At 38.0% G+C, this 24,119-nt stretch overlaps 1 protein-coding gene and 1 non-coding gene across 2 annotated transcripts; both read right to left on the bottom strand.

Moving 5' to 3' along the window:
- Positions 1 to 640: 640 nt before the first annotated feature.
- Positions 641 to 15,139, bottom strand: MEIOC (meiosis specific with coiled-coil domain). The gene is made up of 8 exons (XM_059907591.1): positions 15,074 to 15,139; positions 14,377 to 14,511; positions 11,200 to 11,357; positions 9,076 to 9,180; positions 4,901 to 6,770; positions 4,262 to 4,396; positions 1,304 to 1,484; positions 641 to 870 (listed from the first exon to the last, which is right to left on the bottom strand). The coding sequence occupies exons 1-8, from the start codon at positions 15,137 to 15,139 to the stop codon at positions 641 to 643; spliced, it is 2,880 nt and encodes a 959-aa protein (XP_059763574.1).
- On the bottom strand, positions 8,734 to 8,863 carry LOC132356276 (small nucleolar RNA SNORA11). Its single transcript, XR_009499800.1, has one exon. It is a non-coding gene; the product is annotated as a small nucleolar RNA SNORA11 (small nucleolar RNA).
- Positions 15,140 to 24,119: the final 8,980 nt, after the last annotated feature.

Genomic DNA, 24,119 nt, shown 5'->3' with positions numbered 1-24,119 from the left:
CACTGGCACTTTTATCCCTACTTTAGGAGAATCAGATGCATTTTCTTCCATATACTTAGGTACTAAGATTTCAAATTTATAAGTATGGTAGTATTTTAAATATTAAATTTTACATGAATATTGGGTTCATCCTTGTTTTCCTTTGTTCCCTAGGTATTATCCAGTTTTGTAAGGAAAACACTTTTATATCACAATCAAAACTATGTCTTGGTTACTAGACTGTAGCCATAATTGGGTTACAGTCACTTAGATTCATTATTTGGAATTATATTTACTAAGGCAGACCTAAATGAAACTTATCTTCTAGAAGAATTTCACATTTGCATTTACCTGCACTGCAGAATGGGTTTCAGCAATATTTTAGCTGTTAGGAAATATTTAATTTACTTAAACTTGTTATCTTTGACTACCCAGGAACCCCTAGTCAACTTTACCTTTGAGTTCACTTTAAACTACATCTGATTCATTCCAAATAGAAGATTTTTAAGTAGAAGTTAGACTTCATTAAGGTATTACCTTTAGATCTGAAAGAAAATTAATGTAATGAAATTTTCAAGTTTGACAAGTTCATTAACATTTTTTAGCATGTCTTGATACATTTACTTATCAGCTTTTTATTCTTCTTTCTGCTGGCATTTCCTTAATGTTTGTTTGCTTCACCTCTCCGGTTCACTGGATTGCTACTATTTAGGCTTTCATGGACTTTATCTTCACAGTTTACTATATCTTGTAAAGCCTTTTCCACATCTGTTTGGCCAGCTGTACTGGCTGGTTTTGGCAAGGTCATCTGCAGCGCACACCACAGGGTAGTGCGTGCTTTCCGAGTAGCCACACACATCTCTTTAATTGCTGAAGCAAGGGCAAAAACATCTGTAAAAGAAATATTTGGGGTCAGTTCATATCAGATGCCATTTAAGTACCCCTTAACTCATAAAACCCCGTGCTGTGCTACTAAATGATCAAACATTATTTTTATAACAGAAGGATGGCTATTGACTGAGCTAACCAAAGTATCTGACTTAATATTTAAAAGTGTTGATACTTGTATTTATTTCTGACTTGTATAACCATGACTATGCTTTAGGTAGAACACAGACTTTAACAGTTATTAAAATTAAATGGGTAATATTAGCAAAATAGATCAAAGTACTTCTGGAGTAAATTATGTGGGCACCATTTAACAATTTATTCTTTAGATAAGTATAAATGTTAGAAATTCAACCTTTTAACTTCAGAGTCTGATTTTATTAACATTCAAATTATCTCAGTGCCTTATCAAAAGAATATGCATTAATGTTTGTACCTCTGTCATCTTGGCATCTAGGAGCACCTTGCCTTTGCCGATTTGAAGCATTAACAATTTCGTCCTTTCTACGTGACTGTACAATGTGAATGGACTCCAAGTGTCTATCAAGAGCTGTAGAGATACTGGCATGAAGGGGAGAGCTTCGAAGCCGTTCCATTTTGCCCAGTAAAGTCACAACCTGAGGGAAACATTTTAAATTTTGATGAGGCATATAACCACATTGCCCTGTCATTAACTTAAAACAAATCTTCAATGAAGCAGAATAGATATGAGAGCAGTAATATTCAATCAATAAATAAGTGAATGCTTACTATGTCCTGACACCACGCTGGGGGAAACAAAGATGGAAAGTCAGTCTTTTGTACCTATTTGTGTATGTTAATTCTAAAAGGTTTAAGGGTAGTCAGTTACTAGGAATAAGCAACAATGAAAAAGTCAAACATTCAAATATTTCCATGTTATTAACAGTAAGTGCGAATATAAGATATGACATTCTTTTTGGCAAATAAAAGAATAGCCTGCAAATAGAGCATTATTAGGAGTTACTGTAATTAAAAGGGAAAAAAATTGAGCTAAAAAGGAGAAATCCTAGATTGATTAATCTTGACCTCAGCAATTCCTTTCTGGGCCTCCAAATTCTCCTTTTGGAAATCAGAAATAATACTGGCTAGCGGTAGTTTTAAGGAATCCATAATCCAGAAAATACCAATTTAAGTTTATGTGGAACTAATACAAAATAAATCCTATAACTGTCAAAACTGCTAAGGAAAATTAGGAAGTCTCAATCTTCTGGTTAAGCTTAAAGAAGAGCACTGTACATCAGTAAGGGTAGTACGTTTCATAGTTGTATATGCCTAACTTGTTTCAAATTCTAAACTTGGAAGGTGTAAGGAAAGAGCAGTTTTTGAGTAAGTAGGATTTGGACATCAAATAAATACAAAAATTGCCTTTGGAGGGCTTCCCTGGTGGTGTGGTTGAGAGTCTGCCTGCCAATGCAGGGGACACGGGTTCGAGCCCTGGTCTGGGAGGATCCCACATGCTGCAGAGCAACTAGGCCCGTAAGCCACAACTACTGAGCCTGTGCGTCTGGAGCCTGTGCTCCACAACAAGAGAGGCCCGGACGGTGAGAGGCCTGCGCACCGCGATGAGGAGTGGCCCCGACGGTGAGAGGCCTGCGCACCGCGATGAGGAGTGGCCCCCGCTTGCCGCAACTGGAGAGGGCCCTCGCGCAGAAACGGGGACCCAACACAGCCAAAAATAAATAAAATAAAAAATAAAAAATAAAAAATTTTAAAAAATAATAATAAAATAAATCATTAAAAAAAATTGCCTTTGGGAGCTAAATGATTTAAAATTCACATTAAGAACTTGGTGTTCAGTGATTGGAGAGAGTAGAAAAATACCTCTCAATTAATAAGCACCTGAATGATGCCTCTAACCTCACACTCCTATCAAGTTTCTTTGGAAACTATCCCAGTTTAAGCCCATGGAGAAAACACAAGTGTACAGGTATTAAATATTTTCCTCCCAACTGTACAACCAGCCAGATTCTTGAGGGGAAAATAAGACAACAAAAGAAAATACCATAGAAAAAACTCCAGTGAACTACAAATCATGTATTTTTAAAATAAGACAATCATTTTGAATAAATGATAAGCGTAAAGAAAGAAATTTACACAGGTGATTTTTAATAAACTTTTAAAAGATTTTTTTCAGAATTCCACAAAACCAGCAAACTAGAAAATAGTACACATAAAAATATTTTTGCCCTTTGTGTATTACTGATCTAATGTTGCTAAATATAGATAAACAAAATTATCATAACAGCTATAAACATAACCTTCTAAATTAGGGTGAAGCCTAAGTAAGGCTGGAAAAAGTATATTTCTTAATATCCACAGTTAGCAATCCTTTGATTTATTGCCTAGAAATGTATTACTGAGAAAAAGGAATTTTAACTTGGAACAGTTTTAAGAAAAAAACAGAAGACCTAAGTTTTTATAACGTTTGGCTATAACCCATGTCAGTATCTGACTATACCACTGATAAATTCCATTGTACAAATTTACAAATTTGATTAAAAATTACAACTGGATGAGGCTGAAAGCTAGGTAAAATCAATCTTTTTCCATTGAAGTAGTTCGTATCTGTATTTTAAAGACAGCATGGTACAAGAAACTAACGTTCAATAAAATAAGACTCTGTGGGCTTCCCTGGTGGCACAGTGGTTAAGAATCCGCCTGCCAGTTCAGGGGACACGGGTTCAAGCCCTGGTCTGGGAAGATCCCACATGCCGCGGAGCAGCTAAGCCTGTCTGCCACAACTACTGAGCCTGCACTCTAGAGTCCGTGGGCCACAACTACTGAAGCCCGCGCTCCTAGAGCCTGTGCTCCACAACAAGAGAAGCCACCGCAATGGGAAGACCGTGCACTGCAACAAAGAGTAGCCCCCGCTGGCCACAACTGGAGAAAGCCCATGCACAACAACGAAGACCCAACGCAGCCAAAAATAAATAAGTAAGAGTACAGGGTTAAGAAAATGAAATATGGTAATTTCCTGTTAATTTACTATCTTGTATAATGCAAGCACAGCTTGCTCATGAAGCTAGGAAACAAATGTTTGTGACTAAGAAATGGGACTTTCCCTGTAAATAAGATGCAAAATGATTTTTGCTTAAAAAAAAATTTCTTTCTGTTGAGGATTAGTTCCATTGCTAATTTGAGTTTCTTGAAGAGGAACCACTTAGACTATTAAACCTACTATTTCAATGACTGAGTGGGGCTATTTTCCCTTTCCTAAATAACTAATAGTTCTAGGTCCAAACATGGAAAAGAATACATTTCAGAGAGTTACACATAAATGTGATTTTTAAATCCTTCAGAATTCTAACTTGCTGAAGCATTTTAAAATTTTATCAGTTTAAAAAATCTGCTATTGGATATTTTCACAGCTTACTCTGGCTTGTTCTCGAAGTTCATCCACAATTAAGCGATCAACTCTAGATGGGTTGGAGGTCAGCCTTGGAATTGGAGTATTATTAGTACTTGATACCTTTTTCCCTGGATAATTTTTGGTAAGGGCCAATTCAGTCTGTAAAAAAATTATATAACTTTTAGATGCTAAATTTTCTAAATATGATTCAATCATGAATAATATTTCTCATAGGCCTAAGAAGTAAATTGAAAATTACTCCTTTAGATAAAAATTGTTTTGGTATCAAAAGGCAACAAATACAAACCACAGTACCACAGTACTTTTCTGTCACACTTAATGCGTAAAATACCTAAACACTCCAATAGTTTAATACTTAGAAAATTCAAAGAAATAAACTTTTAACCCATTAAGGAAAAAGTCTACCTAATAGGCAAAATAAAGTTTAAAATAACAAATTTTTTTAAACCCCAAGCATTTTTAGTCTCTAAATTACCTAATTAATTCTCTATAGTCATGAACTTAACAAATACTACATATTATAGAAAAATTCAACTTAAAAATAAGGCAAATACTCTTTCTTAAACTACACTAAGGTAAATAAAATGAAGATAGGCAAAGGGGATATACTAAGTTACACCTAAATGGATAGTTTTGTGTTACCTTTTTTCTCTCCTTTTCTAATGCTCTCCATTGTTCATAGCACCCTTCTAGACGAATATGAAGTTCACTGGCTGGTCCACTACGGGTTTTAATTGGTCTTTGAAATCCAAAAGTTGGCACGAAACCAGAAAAGGAATTATCACCATACATCATATCATTAAAATACGGGTATAAATGGCTTAAGTCATCATAAGAACACAAATCATAGGAATCCAACAGTGGAACAACTGAATGGCCAAACGGGTGCGTGGATCTTAGGGGAAACCCATTTGAACCAAGTTGTTGAAAACTCTGATTATGCCTGAAATCTCCCATCATATAATTATTAGAAAAGCATGACACCTGTGTGTGATTCACACGGCTATTAATATTGTTGTCTCCACTTCCCTGTCTGTGGCTATTAAAATGACCCTGTGACTCCAACAGATCTTGATATGTATTTTGAGATAAGCTATCTAAATGCTTTGGCCCTTCCTCAGGGTCATAATGGCCACTCTGGGGCATAGCTTGAAAATTATATTTATTTACATTTTCAATGATCCCATACTGCTGAGCTGAATAGTTATCACAAAATCCATTTGGCTGCTTTATTTTTTTATCAGTAACAGATTCAAAGAGATTTTCTTCTCCAGTCTTTGTCAGTCCTTCCATGTGACTGACAGATTGAATTCTTTCTGCACCATTGTAACCAAAATCACAACTAGAAAATGCTGAAGGGTTTTCTTGGCAATACTTCTGAAATAAATTGCTATTTGCTGTTAAATTTGTAGATGATAGTTGCGGGAAATCTGAAGAATGGTTAAAACCTTTTGAAGCTGCACTTAAATAAGTATTTAATTTCATCAAGTTACCTTGATTTCGATAAGGAATACGAGTGTTATTTTTTGTTTGGACATTCATCCAAGTTGGTCTGTTTAAGTTGATACTGCCTGAAGATGCTGCTGAGTTTGCTAGTAAATTCATTGACCTAAAATACTCAGAATTTGGGGGGTCAGGTTTAGTAAACTGTTGCTTTTCTGTGACATTAGCAAAATCATTATTAGCTGGACAAGCTGTGTGAGGTTTTAGTCCATATTCTGATTTTAAGCCAAAATCAGCAGTAAATGCTTCCTTTGAAAACTGTTTTTCTGTCAGATGTGGTATAGTTTTTGGAAATGTGAAATTCTGCTGGTCAGGTATTGTCTCCTCCATTTTTTTCTGATTTGCTGGTTTAACCTGAAATAACTTTGTGTAGGTGTCTGCTTCTACAGTTGGTGTTTCAGGTGTGCCACTGGCTAATTTTTTACTATCTTGGACACTAAAATTTGAACACTTATTCAGCTTAGCCTTATTAGGATGAGCATATTCTGGGTATCTACAATAATCTGCATTTTCATTGTATCTATTAAATTGGGAAAGAAACATCTCTGCCCTCTTTTGCTGTAATGGTGCTTCAAGACCTTTAGCACATATTTTCTCTCTTCCATAAGAATAAGTATCAACTCCTGATTCTTTCATGATGTCAGACAGACCAGTGTATGGTGTAAAACATTTTTTGATAGATAGATATTCTTGAAATGTCATCTTAGCTGTATCATTTGTCTGAATACTGTAACAGTTAGAATGATCACTTCGTGAGGGGTACATCCATTGTTCTTCAAGGTCTAAACCAGTAAATCCATGATAAAGTTCATCTATTTTTTGTTGTGGTATCAGATTACTATTACGCAGGTACTGCTTTTCCACTGCTGACACAGATTCACCAGTATAAAAAGCTTGCTGAGAGATGGCTGTATCTATTGGCCTTTTGGTTTCTGTTAAGAGGTCATGGTGATCTGCAAATCTGCTTGAGTTCACTGGCCAAACTGACTTTAAATTGGAGGAGCAGGTCCTAGAACAAGTAAATATATTTAATTACAATTTAGGTTTTAAAAGTCTTTATTTCCTTTGTGGAGAAGGTAGGAAAGGCTTTCAAAAACATTTATATTGCCCCACCTCACCATTCTCTAATCCTTTCCAACTCTGCCTTATAAGCTGACATTACATCCAAATAACTATCACTTGAAATGTGCTATATGCTATATAAATATGCATTTTAATCTTTATATGTCTTCACTATACTCTCCCAAGAGACATATACTAAGGCCTGAGGCTGGTGACTGCATGGTCTTACATGAATTGTTTTGTTTTGTTTTTTAATTTATTTTTCTTTCTTTCTTTTTTATCTGTGTCAGGTCTTAGTTGCGGCATGTGGGATCTTTGTTGAGGCATGGGGGCTCTTTTTTGTTGCGGCCCGCGGGCTTCTCTCTAGTTGTGGTGTGTGGGTTCTCTCTCTCTAGTTGTGGCGTGCACGGGCTCCAGAGCGTGTGGGTTCTGTAGTTTGCAGCACGCGGGCTCTCTCACTGAGGCGCATAAGCTCAGCTGCCTGCACCATGTGGGATCTTAGTTCCCCGACCAGGGATCGAACCTGTGTCCCCTGCATTGGAAGGCAGATTCTTTACCACTGGACCACCAGGGAAGTCCCCACATGAATTATTTATATATAGTAAGTAGAAACCAAAATAAGTTTTTCTTTTAATTAAGTTATTATATAATACAAAAGTGTTGTTGAGGAGCTTCCCTGGTGGTGCAGTGGTTGAGAATCTGCCTGCCAATGCAGGGGACACGGGTTCGAGCCCTGGTCTGGGAAGATCCCACATGCCGCGGAGCAACTAGGCCCGTGAGCCACAATTACTGAGCCTGCGCGTCTGGAGCCTGTGCTCCACAACAAGAGAGGCCGCGATAATGAGAGGCCTGTGCACTGCGATGAAGAGTGGCCCCCGCTTGCCGCAACTAGAGAAAGCCCTCGCACAGAAACAAAGACCCAACACAGCCATAAATAAATAAATGAACCGCAACCAAAGATCCCGCATGCTGCAACTAAAGATCCCACATGCCGCATAACATGGCTTCCACACCCAAATAAAACGATTAAAGCATACTTTAAAAATTTTTACCGTATGAATAAAATCCATACATATTTCTGCACAGCAGTAATGATAGTTTTATTTTTGGAGGTATAAGTATAAAAGTCCTTGGAATTTATATTCTTTAAGCCAAATTTTAGCTCATGAACTCAAGGGAAATAGCTCTGAATTATGCAAGAATAATTATGCAAGTTTCCAATGAAAGTTCTTTTTTTTTTAGATTAATTTGTCTTTTATTTGCCAGTACAACTACAGTAGCCTGCAAACTTTTTTAATCTAAAAAGCACATTTTACATCACAATCCAACAAACACACACATATATAATGTGTATACATATATAAAAGTGAAACAAAAGTTTTGCCAAAAATGTCTACCCCGAGTGTTAATTCTTTTTAAGACTTTTTTTTTAACCAAGGCTGAACTGCATTGACACATCATAATCACCAACGTCCCTAGTTCATCTTAGGGGGTTCACTTTACGAAGTGAATAGTGTTTCATGTTCTACGGGTTTGGACAAAAGTATGATGACATAAAATCATTATAATGTCATACAAAGTATTTTCACCGCTCATAAAAACTTCTGTACTCTATGTATTCATCTCCCCTCTCCCCCCAAACTCCTGACAACCACTGATCTTTTTATTGTCTCCATTGTTTTGCCTTTTCCAGAATGGCATATAGTTGGAATCTATTTTTCTGTTTTCCTTGAAGAGAGGGGTTCAAAGCCTTTATGCCTATAAGACCACTCATGGCCCACCCACACGTGGACCGGACAGGCTCCAGGTGGCAAACTCCCCCACTAAATAAAAATACCGTAGCTTTCCTTCCAGTACTGAGCCCTGTCCCACTGGTCCTGCCCAGCAGCCACATGGAGGTGCAGGGGGATACGTGTTGGGTATTTGTTCATAGGAAGGCCACAAGTTTTGTGCCCCTTGTCACAATGAACTCAGATTCCTGTCGGGTGTGTTGTAAACAGACGAGCCATTTCTTCAGACCCCCTGCTCTGAGCACACCCCAACAAATGAAAGTTCTTAAGAGCAAATTAAACTTTCAATTGTCTGGCAAGCACCACAGCAAAATCAAGGCTTCTCGAAACAAATATCTGAATTAAGATGTCTACTGTCAGATGATCCTCTATTAACTAAAAATAAGTTAATAAATAGGGTAATCTAGTACTTGGGAATTTAAAAGTTTACTACACACTGTATAGCTTATATAATATACTAACCCCTCAGTGAAATATGGCTGTGATTTATCTTGCTCTTCCAAAATGTTAGACACAAGACCATATAAGTCTGTTTCACTACCATAGTCATTTCTTTCTGTTTGAATCCTAAAGATAAACAAATATCACATGTAAATACTTTTGCTCATATTGAAATACAATATATTGATTTCTATTTCCAGACTTATTCTGTCATTATTTTTCGATAAAATATTTGGATTGACTCTATACCATCATTTCAAATAAAAAGGGAACAGGAACTCAGAATATTTTCCACTTTAGCATAGTGTTTATGTTACATAAGTATTTCTCCTTCATTCCAAATCCTATGTCTAGTTCACAATGTATGCTTACCTCTTATTTCTCCAAAACACATGCTATTCGTTTTAGGTGACCAACATACAAATCTCTGATCCATGATGTTGCAGACACGGTTGGTACCATGGCTGCTCCTGAAATCATGTCTAGTCCTAGTATACATCATTACATCAACAACACTTGCTCATTTTTCCATTTGTGATTTTAAAACCATATGAACCTGTTGCTCTATTTTGTGACTCTTTATACTAAACGTTGGATTAAAAAGTGAAATGTGATATGGTCATCCTAGATATCACAGCAACATTGCAGTTGTCCCTTAAATGTAAAAGATTTGGAGGCTACCCCTAAATCTCTGCCAAAGAAGTGACTGGTACTCCATGTACCTGAAATCCTACCTAGTGACTAAAACTATCTAAATAATACAAAATGTAAAAGCCACAAGGAGATGGAAAATTGGTGCCTTTTTACCGCTTATGGATTTTGGGTAATTTGTTCCTAGAATATGTTGTTTTAAATTGTAACTTTTTGTTTTTTCATATTTTATGTCTATCATTTCATAGTGTTAGGACATTTTAGAAATAAATAAAAATACCTTATATATGCATAACATTCAAAATTTCATTGATCTTCATAACATAGGAAGGGCAGATATTAGTAATCGTTAAGCTGTTGAATAAATGATCATGTGTGATATTAAGAAACTTGAATTTTGCAAGGGCGTATGATTTGCCATGCTTTACTATACACTTGCTGAATAAATGGTCTGCCTACAAGTCTAATGCTTTTTCCACTACATCTTGTTATTTCAAAAAGATTCAATATAAAGTTTTTTTGTTTAATAATGTGTTAGTATATATCTAGAAAAATATTCTATGTAATATATACCAAACTGTTAATAGTTGTTACTGAGAGGTGGAGAGGCAAGGTTATGGTAAACTTCTGCTTGCCTTTATATATTTCTGTAAAGTGTGAAGTTTTTCAATGAACATGTATCAACTTAAAAATATTTTTGTTTTTTGTGGAATTATATGTTATATAGTCCTTCTAATAAAATCACTATTTTAGAGAACTTATCAAATTAAAAAAATTTTTTAACAATTATTTAATTAATTAGTAGATTTTTAAAAATAATTATGTCCTGGTTAAACTAAAGATGCATCGGCCTCTATTAACTGCTCCCTTATTATAATTAACATAAAGGTAGTGTCACTCCCTTAAGCTTCTCTTGGCAGTAAGCTCCCATAATATTCTATACTACTTCTTTTAAACCTCACTATACTTGCAGTGCCTGACAAGTTGTCGTCGTCATCATCATCATTACTGTAAGATCTACAAAGGCAGGGATAATTTTTGCCATGTTAATTCTAATATCCCCAGTAGGAGAGAATCTGACATAGAATAGGCCCTTATTATTACTGGAATTGAACAGGAAAATAATGGAAGTATCTAATGTTTGATAAAATCCTGTTTGTTGTATACTTGTGAAGGAAAAATTACTGAAAATTTAGAATTGGATTAAAAAAATAGACTGAAAAACTGTAACTCATTTATATAAGTTATCTCTAGAAAGAGGAACTTAAGATTTACTCAGGGTTGCCTCTAATGAATGAAAAAAAAGTAATAAGAAAAAATTATATACATGTAACTATCCCGTATAAGATTTCCTAAAAGTTTGATAAACAAAATTATAATGCCATAACATAAAAATGCTGATATAGGGAAAAAAGAGCTAATACAACTAGGTTCCCATGTAATCAAACTTAAAAACACTTCATTTAGCCTGAGAAATCTAATTTATTAATTTACCTGTTCTTTACATTGATCTGAGAATTAGAGGGCTGTTTAATATCATCTCCATACATAGACCATGGTGCATAGAAAAGTGAAGAATCTACAGAACTTGCATATTCTGTTGATGAAGAAAGTGGAGCATAGGTCTGCCTTAGGCCAACACTGTCTTCACTCTGAAATTTTAAAGACATGTTTGTATACCAGACACAATCAAAACTGCATTTATTACAGAATATTAGCCAAATAATAGGAAATTTGAGGAGTTGGGAGACAAATCTAGACTTAGCCACTTAAGCTTACTTTACAGTAGGGGTTGGCGATTTTTTTCTGTAAAGGGCCAGATAATAAATATTTTAGGGTTTGCTGTGTTAAGGTCTCTGTTGAAACTCCTCAACTCTGCTGTCCTAGCACCAAAGCAACTATAGACAGTATGTAAACAAGTGGGCGTGGTTATTCCAATAAAATTTTGGCCCGTTCAGTACCTGTTGCTTATCACTGGTATAAAACACCTACAGTTACTGCAGTTTTAATTTTTTGAACAGATGAGCATTATGTAGACTACAGCAGTATTATTTTTAATAAATCATTTACAAAACTCAGTCTTACTGCCCCCAAACTGTGAAAAAAAAAGTGAATGTACATTTACATAGAATTTTCAAAGAAATTCCACAAACATTATTGTATCCAGTCAACCTTGTGACATGGATATTCTCTATATTTTAAAAATGAGGAAATGGAGGCTACAAGTTACTGAGCTAAGAGGTGACAAAACTAAAACCCAATCTCAAGGCCTTCTTACTCCTACACTAGGGCCTTTTAAAACAATATCTTTAATTTTCAGCCTGGTTTCTATTTCCAAGAGAAAAGTGTAAAAATGAGACAAGACATAAAATGTTATATCTTAAGAAATTTTAAAGATATTACAATTAGAAGAAAAAACAAGCTCATTTTCTTTTTTCTTAACACTTCTATAATGAATTTTGAGTAAATAAGATAAAAAGTTTGAGTTTTATGATTTTAATGAATTATTTAAAGTCCTGCCTCCTTCCCAAAGGGATTGAGGTACAGTGAAAATACTGCCCCTCAAATTTTAAATACTTAAAATAGTCTGAAAGTATAGATTCACAATTTTTAACTCTCCAAATAAGGAGCTAGTAAAACGTGAGATGTAATAACTATAAATATCCAGGCATAAACACAGTAGAAATAGTATTTTCTTATAAATATAGAAGGTATATAATCCTGGTTAAAAATATTTTCTAATTGCTTTCATTCTCTTAATCGAAATTTATGTAAAAAGAGATAAAACATGTTTAGATCAAAACGTTCCTAAATTTTTGATCTTCATAGACATGATAATTGAAAAACAACACTTTAAACATTCACTGAGTTTATACCAATAATATATGAAAATTAATACCTTCTAATCACTCACCTTCAAGAATCTCAAATATTTTACAGCCATTTGTTTAAATTCCAGTTATGATTACTATTTGAAACCTACACATTATAATTTTCTCATTTATAGCTTGTATTTTGTTGACTGTTCTGAAGCTGGAAAAACTGAGGCACAGAAGGGATTTTGCTAAGAGTGCCACTAAAAACTGCCTTTCCAAAATTTCTGTTCGTTAGCAGTAACTTTTATAAAGGATTTTATTGTTAGAACCTTTCATAATTTTATTCCTTTAGTTCTGCAGTTTTTATCACAGACCTCCTTAACTCTCTTTTAGGTTTGAAGTATCCAAAGTGACGTAAATAATTGTTCATTTTTTGAAAGAGTTGCTTAAACAAAATAAGCATTTTCAGATTATATAATATCAAATGAAGTAAACAGTATTTGAAACTAAATGTATTTTGGGAGTATTATTTCAAGTATATTTTATATTTTAAAGTAAGATTTGAGTATTAGAAAAATTAAGTCCTTTTAAAAGATTGATTTAAATGTAATATGCTAGGATAAAACAAGCAACTAAAGTAATGCGGTGGATTCAAACAATTATACTTTAAATATCTGGATCCTTTTCAGTCAAAATATTTCTGGAAATTAAATATGCAAATGCTTAGGGTTAGCACATTAATTAGTCTAGATAACTGCAAAATGTATCACTTTATCCTTGCTATGCTTAATCAACTTAAATTAAATCTAAGTAAATTTTAGTAGTCATGTAAACATTACAGAGAGCAGTGGAATGCTGGTCTTGGCAGTGAAAAAGAGTTGGGTTCCACTTGGGCTTTGTCACTTAGGGCACAAGTCAAACTCTCTGAGCCTCAGTTTCTCCATCTGTACAGTGGGTATAATACTATACAAGGTTGTAGTGTGAATTAAATAAAATTATTTATTTCAGGATATTGTTATAATTCAAAGTATAACACTATCAACAGTGATGTCCTGGTTAAATAATTTCAAATGAAAATAACTTACATTAACCTAAGCCTAATTTAACAGGATTAACAACAAAACTAAATGTTTTACGTGAGGTAAAAGGCAGCATGTCATCAAAGACATTGTTAGAGCCAGAGAATAAAAGAGTAAAGAAAATTTAAATTATAAAACGTATGTTTGCACCAACTTGGAATAAACGCTGGAAGGAAGAAATATTTTATGGTCTTAGTAAATACAGATTTTTCTTACATTTCTGGCATCACGTCATGCTGAGGACAAGACAAAAATAAGAATCAACGAAAAATCTTATTCCTTAACTTGTTTTCGAAACCAGTGTGTATTCTGCAGACTCTGTATTTAAAATGCTGTTACCGGGGACTTGCCCGGTGGCGCAGTGGTTAAGAAACCACCTGCCAATGCAGGGGACACGGGTTCAAGCCCTCGTCCGGGAAGATCCCACGTGCCGCGGAGCAACTAAGCCCGTGCACCACAACTACTGAGCCTGTGTGTCACAACTACTGAAGCTTGCGGGTCTAGAGCCCGTGCTCGGCAACGAGAGAAGCCACCGCAACGAAGAATAGACCCCACTGCCGCAAGAGAAAGCCCGCGCGCAGCAACTAAGACCCAACGCAGCCAAAAATAAATAAACAAATAAATTTATATAAAAAAAATATTGTTACCGGGTGTCTTGTCCTAAACATGGATCAATTTAAACACCTATGTGAATGGCCTGGGGGGTGGGGGTGGGGGTGGTGCTGGATTTGATGGAGAAAAAAATCCTCTAACAAAGGCAGAGCCGAGTAACTGACCTGCGATTTGTAGCAATCATAGAAGGAAGAGGAGCCAGTCAACATCACGCTGTTGAAGACATCTGTTAGCCGACTGCTGCAGTCGGCACCGAGGTTCCTGCAGCGATTCGCACCTCCACGTAACGCGACTTTCGGCTGCACGAAACGGGGATAGGAAACGGGAGACATCACGCAGGTTAGAGCCAGGACCGAAACGGCCGGACGACGGCTCCACGTCGGCTGTGCGCCCAGCTCCACCCGAAATCAGTCCCCAGGACACTCATTTGGGGCCCCGAGCTTCCGCCCCCCGGGTTCCCTCTCCACCTTCCAGCCCGACCCTAAGGCGCGGCCCTCGCCCGCCCGACGGACCCTCGCCGCCGGCCTCCGCCTCAGCGCCGCCGCGGCCCAACGTGGAGGCGGCGGCGGCAGCCCGGGCGTCACGGGCCGTCACCTCCTGCCCCAGCCCGGCCGCCCGTCCTGTCAGCCCGCACCGTGCCCCCAGGCCCCGGCCCGACCGACCGCCGCGACCCCCGCTCACCCCCGCGGCGCGGCCCGGGCGCCCCGTCGGGGCTCCTAGCTGGTGACCCGGCCTCTCCCGCCCGGCCCGGCCGCCTCAGAGACCCGCATCCAGGGATGCGCCCGCTCCTCAGTCTCTCCTCACCGTCGCTGTCCTCCAAGACCGGCCAACACCCGGACCCGGACCGTCCCCGCCGGTTACCTCAGGTCCCTCCCTCAGGCCTGAGGGGTAAGAGGGCGGATGGGCGTCTACGCCGCTCACCTCCATGGTGCCCCCCAGCCCCTCCTGGGCTAGGCACAGCTCCTGGGGTACGGGGGTGAGGGGGAGCGTCGAGGCCCGGCTCCCTCAGCCCGCACCCCGCCGCCGCCTCCGCCGCCAGCGCTGCCTGGAGCCGATCTGTCGTTGCGTGGACCGGAGCAGGGAGGGAGGGGCGGGGGAAAGGCCGTTACATTGCCTACACCGGGCTCCTGACCCGCACGCGACCCGGCACCGGCCCGCCTCGCCCCGCCCCCTATGGCAGGGCCGCCCCCCTCCTCGCACCCCTCATTGGCCTGCTGCCCAGCCAATGGGCGGCCGCCTCCCGGGCCTGTTACCACTCTCCCACCCAGAGACAAGGCCAAGAACCGGCAGTTAGGCGACCTCGCTCTCCCGGATCTTCTGAGACTTTCCCGCTCAAAGTAAACGTGTTCGGGATTGGCCCGGCCCGTCAAGCACCCACCCGATGATTGGCTAATAGGGCAGCCGAGGGGGCGGAGCGTGGAAGGAGGAGAAGGAGCGCGGGCCTACCCGGTGGAAGAAGTGATGGAGGTGGTCGGAAGAGTTGAGAAATCGCTCAGCAACCAGCCGATAATCCTGAACCTATCGGCTGCTCACCTTGGGCCAACATTTCATTTTTGCCCCTGGCCCCGTCCTTAACTCCCAGAATCCTTTGGAGCCACCTGGAGAGTGATAGACTTGGGCCCGCTTACGGAGCGTGAGGAAGCAGTTATGGAGTTCGGTGTTGTTGGGAGAGCCCCTTCCCAGGGGGAAGAGAGCTCTTCTCTGTCCTAGGCCCCACACTTCGGTGGGGGTGAAGGCATCTTGGTGCTAATGGAACTACTGAACAAAGTTTACTCTGACCTGTACCAGACAGGCCGTTCACATCGGCGGTCCCATTTGGGGATGTGATATCTCAAGGTTTTGTCCCCAGACAATGCTAAACAATTTCGTGTGCATTGAAATACTGAAGACGATCAAAGTAAACACAGTAGCCACCTTTAGGGCACGTATGTTTAAAATCAAAATTTGAGAAGCGCTCAATTAAGTGGAAGATGTTCTTTTTAACTCCGGCACAAATGGAAATAGGATAGGGGGACACGTTTTATTGGCCCATATTATTCTGAGAGTTATTTCGGATTCTCTACTCAGCTTTGAGTTAAGAAAGCTGTTTAGGTGACATGGCTGTACCTATTACATTTCTTTCCCTACCTCACCCTTAAAGTTGCTGACGTGGAGCATATTCCACCCTGCCATTCATAGCGTACTGTCTTTTCTTTCTCTCCCATAACACCCAGAATGATTTTGAAAAGCTGTTAATCCTCTTACGTATCTTTTTTATTGTAATAAGATATACATAGGATTTAGCATTTTAACCACCTTCGAGTGTAAAATTCAGTGGCATTAAGTACACTCACAATGTTGTACAACCATCATCACTATCCATTTCCAGAAATTTTTCGTTATCCCAAACAGAAACTTTGTACACAATTAAAAAATAACTCCTATTTCCCCTTCCCTCCACTCTCTGGGAACCTTTATTCTACTTTCCGTCATTATGAACCTGCCTATTCTAGGTACCTCATATAAGTGGAATCATACAATATTTGTCCTTTTGTGACTGTCTTATTAACATAATGTCAAGGTTCATCCATGTTGTTGTACGTGTCAGAACTTCACTCCATTTTATGGCTGAATAGTATTCCATTTTATGTGTATACCACATTTTGTCCATTCATCAGCTGATGGACACTTGGATTGTTTTCACCTTTTCATTGTTATGAATAATGCTGTTATGAACATTAGTGTACAAATATCTATTTGATTCCCTTTTTCAATTCTTTTGGATATACATATACCTGAGAGTGGAATTGTTGGGTCATATGGTAATTCTGTTTAACATTTTCCACACGAAATTTTCCCACAGCAGCTGCACCATTTTACATTCCCACAACAATGCACCAGGATCCCAATTTAGCACATTCTCACCAACACTTGCTATTTTCCTTTTTTTTTTTTTTAAATAATAGCCATTCTAGAAGGTGTAACGTATCTTATTGTGGTTTTGATTCGCATTTCCCTTATGACTAATGATGTTAAGCATCTTTTCACATGCTTCTTGACCATTTGTGTATGTTCTTTGGAAAAATATCTATTTAAGTCCTTTGCTCATTTTTGAGATTGTACTGTCTTGTTTAGTATTGATATGGTTTGTTTTGAAAATGAATATTACAGGAAAATGTAACACTCCATTGAACTCAAGTGAATACATTAGTAAAGGGAACATTTTGGTTATGGAGCAGAACAAGTATTCAGTGTGTAGTTAGTTCTTTCTTTCAGCTCTTGTACTTGTTTTTTGGAAGATCTCATTCTGAATAGGTATGTTGAGAGGTGGATGGGATTGGTTTCACAATATTACCTAAAGATATATACAAACCTCAGACTAAAATGAGAAGGGGTTAGAAATACTCAAATAATTGTTTTATGTGTTCTCTGCCTTCATCTGAATTTAAAGTTTTGGGGGAAATGGTGACCTGTCTCTTTACTGAATGTTCCTATATAGGAGCAACCAGGGAATATCTTTACATAAGATGACCACATTTCAGTAACTTTGATTCAGCTCAGAATTATGGTGCCCTCAAGTAATAAATTCATTTTTTTCTTGGTATTTTTGGGATAAGTAAGTGAATCTGAATTTATGATTGGTTTTTTAAAAAAAAGATATTTAAGAACATTCTTTAAGAACAATTTAAACATATTCCATCCTGAAAATTTATTGCAGAATGCAGACTTTCTCCTCCAAAATATATTTAAAGGTTAATTTCTTCTCCTTCTCCTTCTCCTTCTTCTTCTTCTTGCAACTCTGGAAGACAATGTACAGTGTGGTACTCTTCAGTTACATTAGTGAAGCCCTTTTTATACTTTTACAAATATTTAAACCTTCTGTTTTGTAAGAAAAATAAATTGTTGGTTTCATTAAAAAAAAATCAGCCTGCCCTGTAGAAATGTTTTGAGTAATAAATAGTATTTCATTATTCTCCTGAGAAAAACTTTCAGTTCAAATCAAGCACTTATTTTTACAAAATTTATTTATTTATTTATTTTTGGCTGCATCAGGTCTTAGTTGTGCTGGTGCAGGATCTTTCCTTGGGGCGCGTGGGCTTAGTTACCCCACGGCATGTGGGATCTTAGTTCCCCGACCAGGGATCAAACCCTCATCCCCTGCATTGGAAGGCAGATTCTTAACCACTGGACCACCAGGGAAGTCCCCAAGTGCTTAGTTTTGAAACTTCAAGGTGTATTAGTGGCACAACCTCAATGCCAAAGAGAGAACTCTGAATTAATCCTCCATAGAAAGTCATCATATAATTTCAAATCAGTATATAATTAAATCGCTGCAGAATTGTTATATATGCTCACATCTGTATTAAATGAATTTTCCAGCTTCTCAATGGACCCTTGGTCCAACAATTCAAATGGGCTGCAAACCTGCCGTGATTTCGACCATGCAATTCTTCACAGGCTTCTCTGATTTGAGGGACCAAACTCCTTAAATTATACCTTTTGAACTTAACTGGGCTGCCAGATACTATTTCTCAACCTCTAATAGCTTGTTGGGAGGCTTACAAAATGCTCTTTATTAGAGCTATTTAAAACTACTTTTCCTTTTTTGTATACTCAAATTAGTGTTTTTCTGGATCTCTAGCATTATTTTTAGAGCTTCCTCCTTGGTAGGTAGTAAGCTTGTTTCTGCTTTTCCCCTTCCGGTTAGATGGGGTTCTAGGTCATTCTCTCTTAATCTGTGCTCCAGGAAACTTGTAGGTTTCTACTTAGTTTGAGATGAGACCCTGAAAAATTCATGCATTTACCTTTGCTGAGTAAATGTTTCTACTAGGAGTGGGGGGAGTTACTTGAGTTGATATTTATCAAAGATAACATTAATGTGCATTTCATATGGCAAATACTTCTCTTATCCCTTCAAAGGTCAGAATTAACATTCTCTTTCATCTTTTAATATTCTGATCTTTTTCTAAGTATCACATTTATTTCTTGTATGGATTCTAATGTGGGTATATTTGATATTTAAGCTATGAATTAGGCATGGAACTAGGGTTTTCATTGTAAATTGAAATGTTCTGAATACCTCCGTTACATGGCTCTCCAAAACTGAGTTGCTATTTCTCAGTGTTTGATTGGAACCAGAGGTTAGAAAAGATTCATAAACGAGTGCCACCAGAAAAAGACATTTTTTAAAAAGATGTCTTTATAAATTTCCTTTAGGCCTTTAAAATTCTCTTGAATTTGAGGGATCCCCTGGCTATCGAATGAAAGGTCTTTTGACACCAAGGGACTGGAAAACAGCTTCTTCTTCTTCTTCTTCTTTTTTTTTGATTAAGATGTAGAGTTTTGATTTAGACCACAGAGTTTGAGAACTTAGAAGAGGTCCATTTTTAAAGTTCCATTAAAGCTTTGTGTTGTGCTATACTGCTGCAAGCAAGTTTCCCTCTAAAAGGTAAAAAAAAAGGACATTCCTCAAAAGATGTGGTTTTCAAATTGAATGATTTCGTACCCTTAAGGTGGGAAGTAGATTCTGGATTTATAGAATCTTCCTGAAAACACACAGCCCACCTCCGTTTTCCAATCTTTCAGCAGCCGAATTTCTATATTAGAGCCTGGAAATAGTTGTTCCATTGCAAAAGCTTTAAAACCTGCTCAGGTTCTGAGCTGACCCCTAATTAGGCAGAGTTCTCCAGCCTGTCCTTTCCTAGGACACCTACAAAATTAAATACCAAGGAGCATGACTGCTGGATTGCATAGTAAAAGTATATTTAGTTTTGTAAGAAACTGCCAAACTGTCTTCCAAAATGGCTGCATCATTTTGCATTCCCAATAGCAATGAATGTAAGTTCCTGTTGCTCCACATCCTTGCCAGCATTTGGTGTTGTCAGTGTTTTGCATTCCGGCCATTTTAGTGTGTAGTGGTACCTCATTGTTGTTTAGTGTTCATTTTTTACCTCTTGCTTTTACATATACCTGGCTCCTAATGCTTCTCTACTATCTCCTACTGCTCAGCTTCTAGACAATTTGTTCTCAAAGTGTGGTCCCCAGACCAACAACATCAACACCACCTAGCAACTTGTTAGAAATTCAAGTTTTGGGGCCTTCCCCAAATCTACTAAATGAGAAGCTCTGGGGATGGGGCCCAGAAATCTGTATTTTACCAGCTCTCCAGGTGATTCTGATACAAGCTAAAGTTTGAAAACACTGTTCAAGACATGCACTGTCCAACATGGTAGCCTCCAGCCATATGTAGCTATTGAGCTCTTAGAATATGGCTAGAATGAATCGAGACATGCTGTAAGTGTAGAATACACCCCAGATTTTGGAAACTTAGTATGAAAAAAGGGGAAGTAAAATATCTCATTGGTAATGTTTATATTGATAACATTGAAATGATAATATTTTGGATATATTGGGTTAAATAAAATATATTATTAAAATTAATTTCACCTGTTTCTTTCTAGTTTTAACATGGGGTTACTAGAAAATTTTAAGTTACATACATGGCTCTCATCATACATCTATTGGACCACATTAGATGAGTTTGCAACTATAGCCTGTGGACCAAATCTGTTGTCTATTTTTGTATGGCCCATGAGCTAAGAATGGTTTTAAATTTTTAAATGGTTGGAAATAAATTTTACAAAAGAATGGTATGAAAATTATATGAAATTCAAGTTCCGCTGCCCATAAAGTTTTATTGGAACATGGGCACACTCATTTATTTATGTATTGTCTACGGTTGCCTTTGCTCTACAATGGCAAAAGAGTAGCTATGACTAGGACTCTATGGCCTGCAAGTCTGAAATATTTACTACCTGATCCTTTACAGAAAAAATTTGCTGGCCCCTAGTCTAGACTGTCAGCTTCCGCTTACTCCCTGGGAGAGGGCCCTGCTTTTAACTTGACCCTGTTCTTTGTTCCCAACATTTGCTAAACTTTTAGGCCCAACTCCTTGACCATTATGCCCAAATCTCAGTAGTATTTTGGGGTTACAAGATTTAACCTATGCATTGTTTAGGCCACAAAGAGGCAGGCCAAAAATGTTCTTGCCTTCCAGAGCGGCACAAAGAATTTATGGAACCAGCAAAAAGGAACAGGGAGATGTTCAATAGCTTGTTTCTCCAAAGGTGGGGCCTTCTTTCTCAGAAAACAAGAGAACCCAGGATTGACACTTCCATCAGACTGAGATGTGAGCCTATGATTTAGGGCTGGCCTGCTTCTTTCACAACTCAGCAACACCTCTTGAGTTAAAACTCTCTCTCTCTTTATGAAGCTTATGGCTACTCTCAGCCAGTTTAGTTGGCTTCCATGACACCTTGTCCTGCCAGATATATTGTGGAAATTGCTATGATGGTTTTTCCACTCCAATAAAGCAGACGTCTGGATCCCTTTGTGAGCCTCTTGATCCTTATTCCCTACCGCCCGCACCAATATGCAAGCAAAGCCTTGTTGGCTCAATGAATCTTTATGGTCTCATTTTATAGTCTCCCCAAAGAAAAGTATGGCTGTGGTTTCCAGAATGTTAATTGATAACAGTCCTTGGCAACCATGTTCTTTCTGACTTTCCTTCCTTAACCTGCTCCTTCCACCCATAATAATAACATCATTCCTTAGTAGATTGGCACCAGTCTGGAGTTTCTCTCTCTCCTTTCTCTCCCTCTCTCTCTCTCTCTCTCTCACACACACACACACACACACACACACACACACGCACCTTCATTCCTTTTTTCCTTGCTCTATGGATTACACCTAGGGCTGTTTAACTTTCTAATATGAGCTAGTTTGTAAGCAAACTCCCTGAACAGTGTTATGAAGTATCAATGACTAAAAGGGGCCCCACTGAGAGATGTTGCCCCTCATTTCAACCACACTTCATTGTCAAAGTTAAGAAGGGGTCTTACATCTCTGTTCATTTAAGAACTCTCACTCTACGTCTACCAAACATATGGATGCCAAGGGGGGAAGAGGGGATGAGTTGGGAGATTGGGATTGACATATACACACTACTATGTATAAAATAGATAACTAATCAGAGTGAACACTACTCAATGTTGTGTGATGACCTAAATGGGAAGGAAATCCAAAAAAGAGGGGAGATATATATATACATATATGTATATATATATGTGTATATATATATATACACATATATATATACATATATATATACATATATACATACACACATACATACAGCTGATTCACTTTGCTGTACAGCAGAAACTAACACAACATTGTAAAGCAACTATACTCCAAAAAAATTAATTAAAAAAAAAAAGAACTCTCGCTTTGGACAAGTGTCTTAGATTCTATAGTTGAGTTGAAATTAGACCCTAGACTGGGGATGGGAAGAGGCAGGAATCCTTTCACATGGGTAAACCCTAAACAAACCTGGCTTTTCTTATCTAGCTCATCTTAAATATTGGGCACCAAGAGGGAAATCTATCAGGGGTTTCTGTTGGGAAATAAGCTGGGGGATCAAGTGACCTAGTGTTTTGTTCCAGCTCTTGTCCAGACGATCTCCAAATTTCTGTCTTTTACCTTCTCTTGGTTTCACTTTTCTCACTTGTAAAATAAAGGGTCCAATTAGTCAAGCTTTAAAGTTCCTTATAGCTTTAAGTTTTTCTGATTCCACATCCCCATCTATAACCTAGAGACAATAATCTCTATCCTTGTCATCCAAAGATTGAGTAATGTTAATGAACTGCCAGAAATAAAAACTTGTTGAGCTCCCCAGAAGACAGAGAGATTCACTGAACTCCCTCTTAATCAGAAAGAGCAGGTAACGGAGTATTACAGTTTATTCCATATGGTGGTTAAATGAAAGTTGTTATATACCATATATGCATTAGCAAATATTTATGCAATTAGAACAGAAATCCCAACAACAGAATTATGATAACTGTTACATAAAATTTTTGGTTTATCCTCTTATAATGCCTTCAGAATAGAGCCTGAACTCTTATAACCATTGTACAGCACTGGACCTATAGATAAGATTGGGGTGAGTTAATAATATATACCTAAAATTGTTTCTTGAAAGCTTTGTTAGTAATTTTTCTTTCTCACAAAATTAGAATATAAAAACAATTGAAGTTACAATAAGTCCCCCACATACGAACCTTCAAGTTGCAAACTTTCAAAGATGCAAACGTGCGTTCACATATCCAATCACGTAAATTAGTTCAGGTGTCTGGCATATATTGTCACGTGCGTGCATCCTCTGCAAGTGGTTGTGCTTTTGTGTACTTTATGGTACAGTATTGTATAGAGTAAATAGTACAGGATCTTTATTTCAAGCCCAGGATGTCTGGAAGCAAGAGTAAAAGCAGTGGTGATATAGCCGGTACAGTTCTCCCCAGACATCACTGGATCGTTTTTTCAAGAAGGTAGATAGAATTGAATCCAGCAAGGAGCTAGAACCTGTGCCATCAACGTCAGGTGTGAGTGAAATTGCAGCTTGCCCTCTGTCTCCTATTGCTGATGATCCTTCAGCTCTACCATCTCCCACCTCCTCTCCCTCCTCCAGTCAGTAACTCTTCTTGCCTGTTCATTTGATGCCAGCCCCTGTAGGCCAGCTGTTGTGCTGTACTACTGTACTTTTCAAGGTACTGTACTGTAAGATCAAAAATGTTTTCTTTATTTTTTGTGTTTGTTTTTTATGTATTATTTGTGTGAAAATATTATAAACCTATTACAGTACAGTACTATATAGCCGATAGTTGGGTACCTAGGCTAACTTTGTTGGACTTACGAACGTGCTCTCAGAACAGAACTTGTTCGTATGTAGGGGACTTACTATACTAGAACCATAGAAATACAGAATTTTAGATCTGTAAGGGCTCTTGACGATCATTTCACCCAATCCTCAAATGTACGGATGAGAAGTCCAAATCACAGAGCTGGTGGTGCCAGAGCTGACTCTAGA

This window comes from Balaenoptera ricei, chromosome 20 (genome assembly GCF_028023285.1).
Source record: "Balaenoptera ricei isolate mBalRic1 chromosome 20, mBalRic1.hap2, whole genome shotgun sequence".
Taxonomy (NCBI): Eukaryota; Metazoa; Chordata; class Mammalia; order Artiodactyla; family Balaenopteridae; genus Balaenoptera; species Balaenoptera ricei.
The sequence above is the reverse complement of the archived record's forward strand: the minus strand, read 5'-3'. Positions and strand labels throughout refer to the sequence as shown.

What these genes read in the sequence shown, in the direction of transcription:
- MEIOC (XM_059907591.1), bottom strand. Translation starts at nt 15,139, where the DNA reads ATGGAGGTGAGCGGCGTAGACGCCCATCCGCCCTCTTACCCCTCAGGC. An exon ending in ATGATTGCTACAAATCGCAG is followed by an intron (nt 11,358 to 14,376) that starts GTCAGTTACTCG and finishes TTAAAATTTCAG; the next exon opens with AGTGAAGACAGTGTTGGCCT. An exon ending in AACTTCGAGAACAAGCCAGA is followed by an intron (nt 1,485 to 4,261) that starts GTAAGCTGTGAA and finishes TGTTTCCCTCAG; the next exon opens with GTTGTGACTTTACTGGGCAA.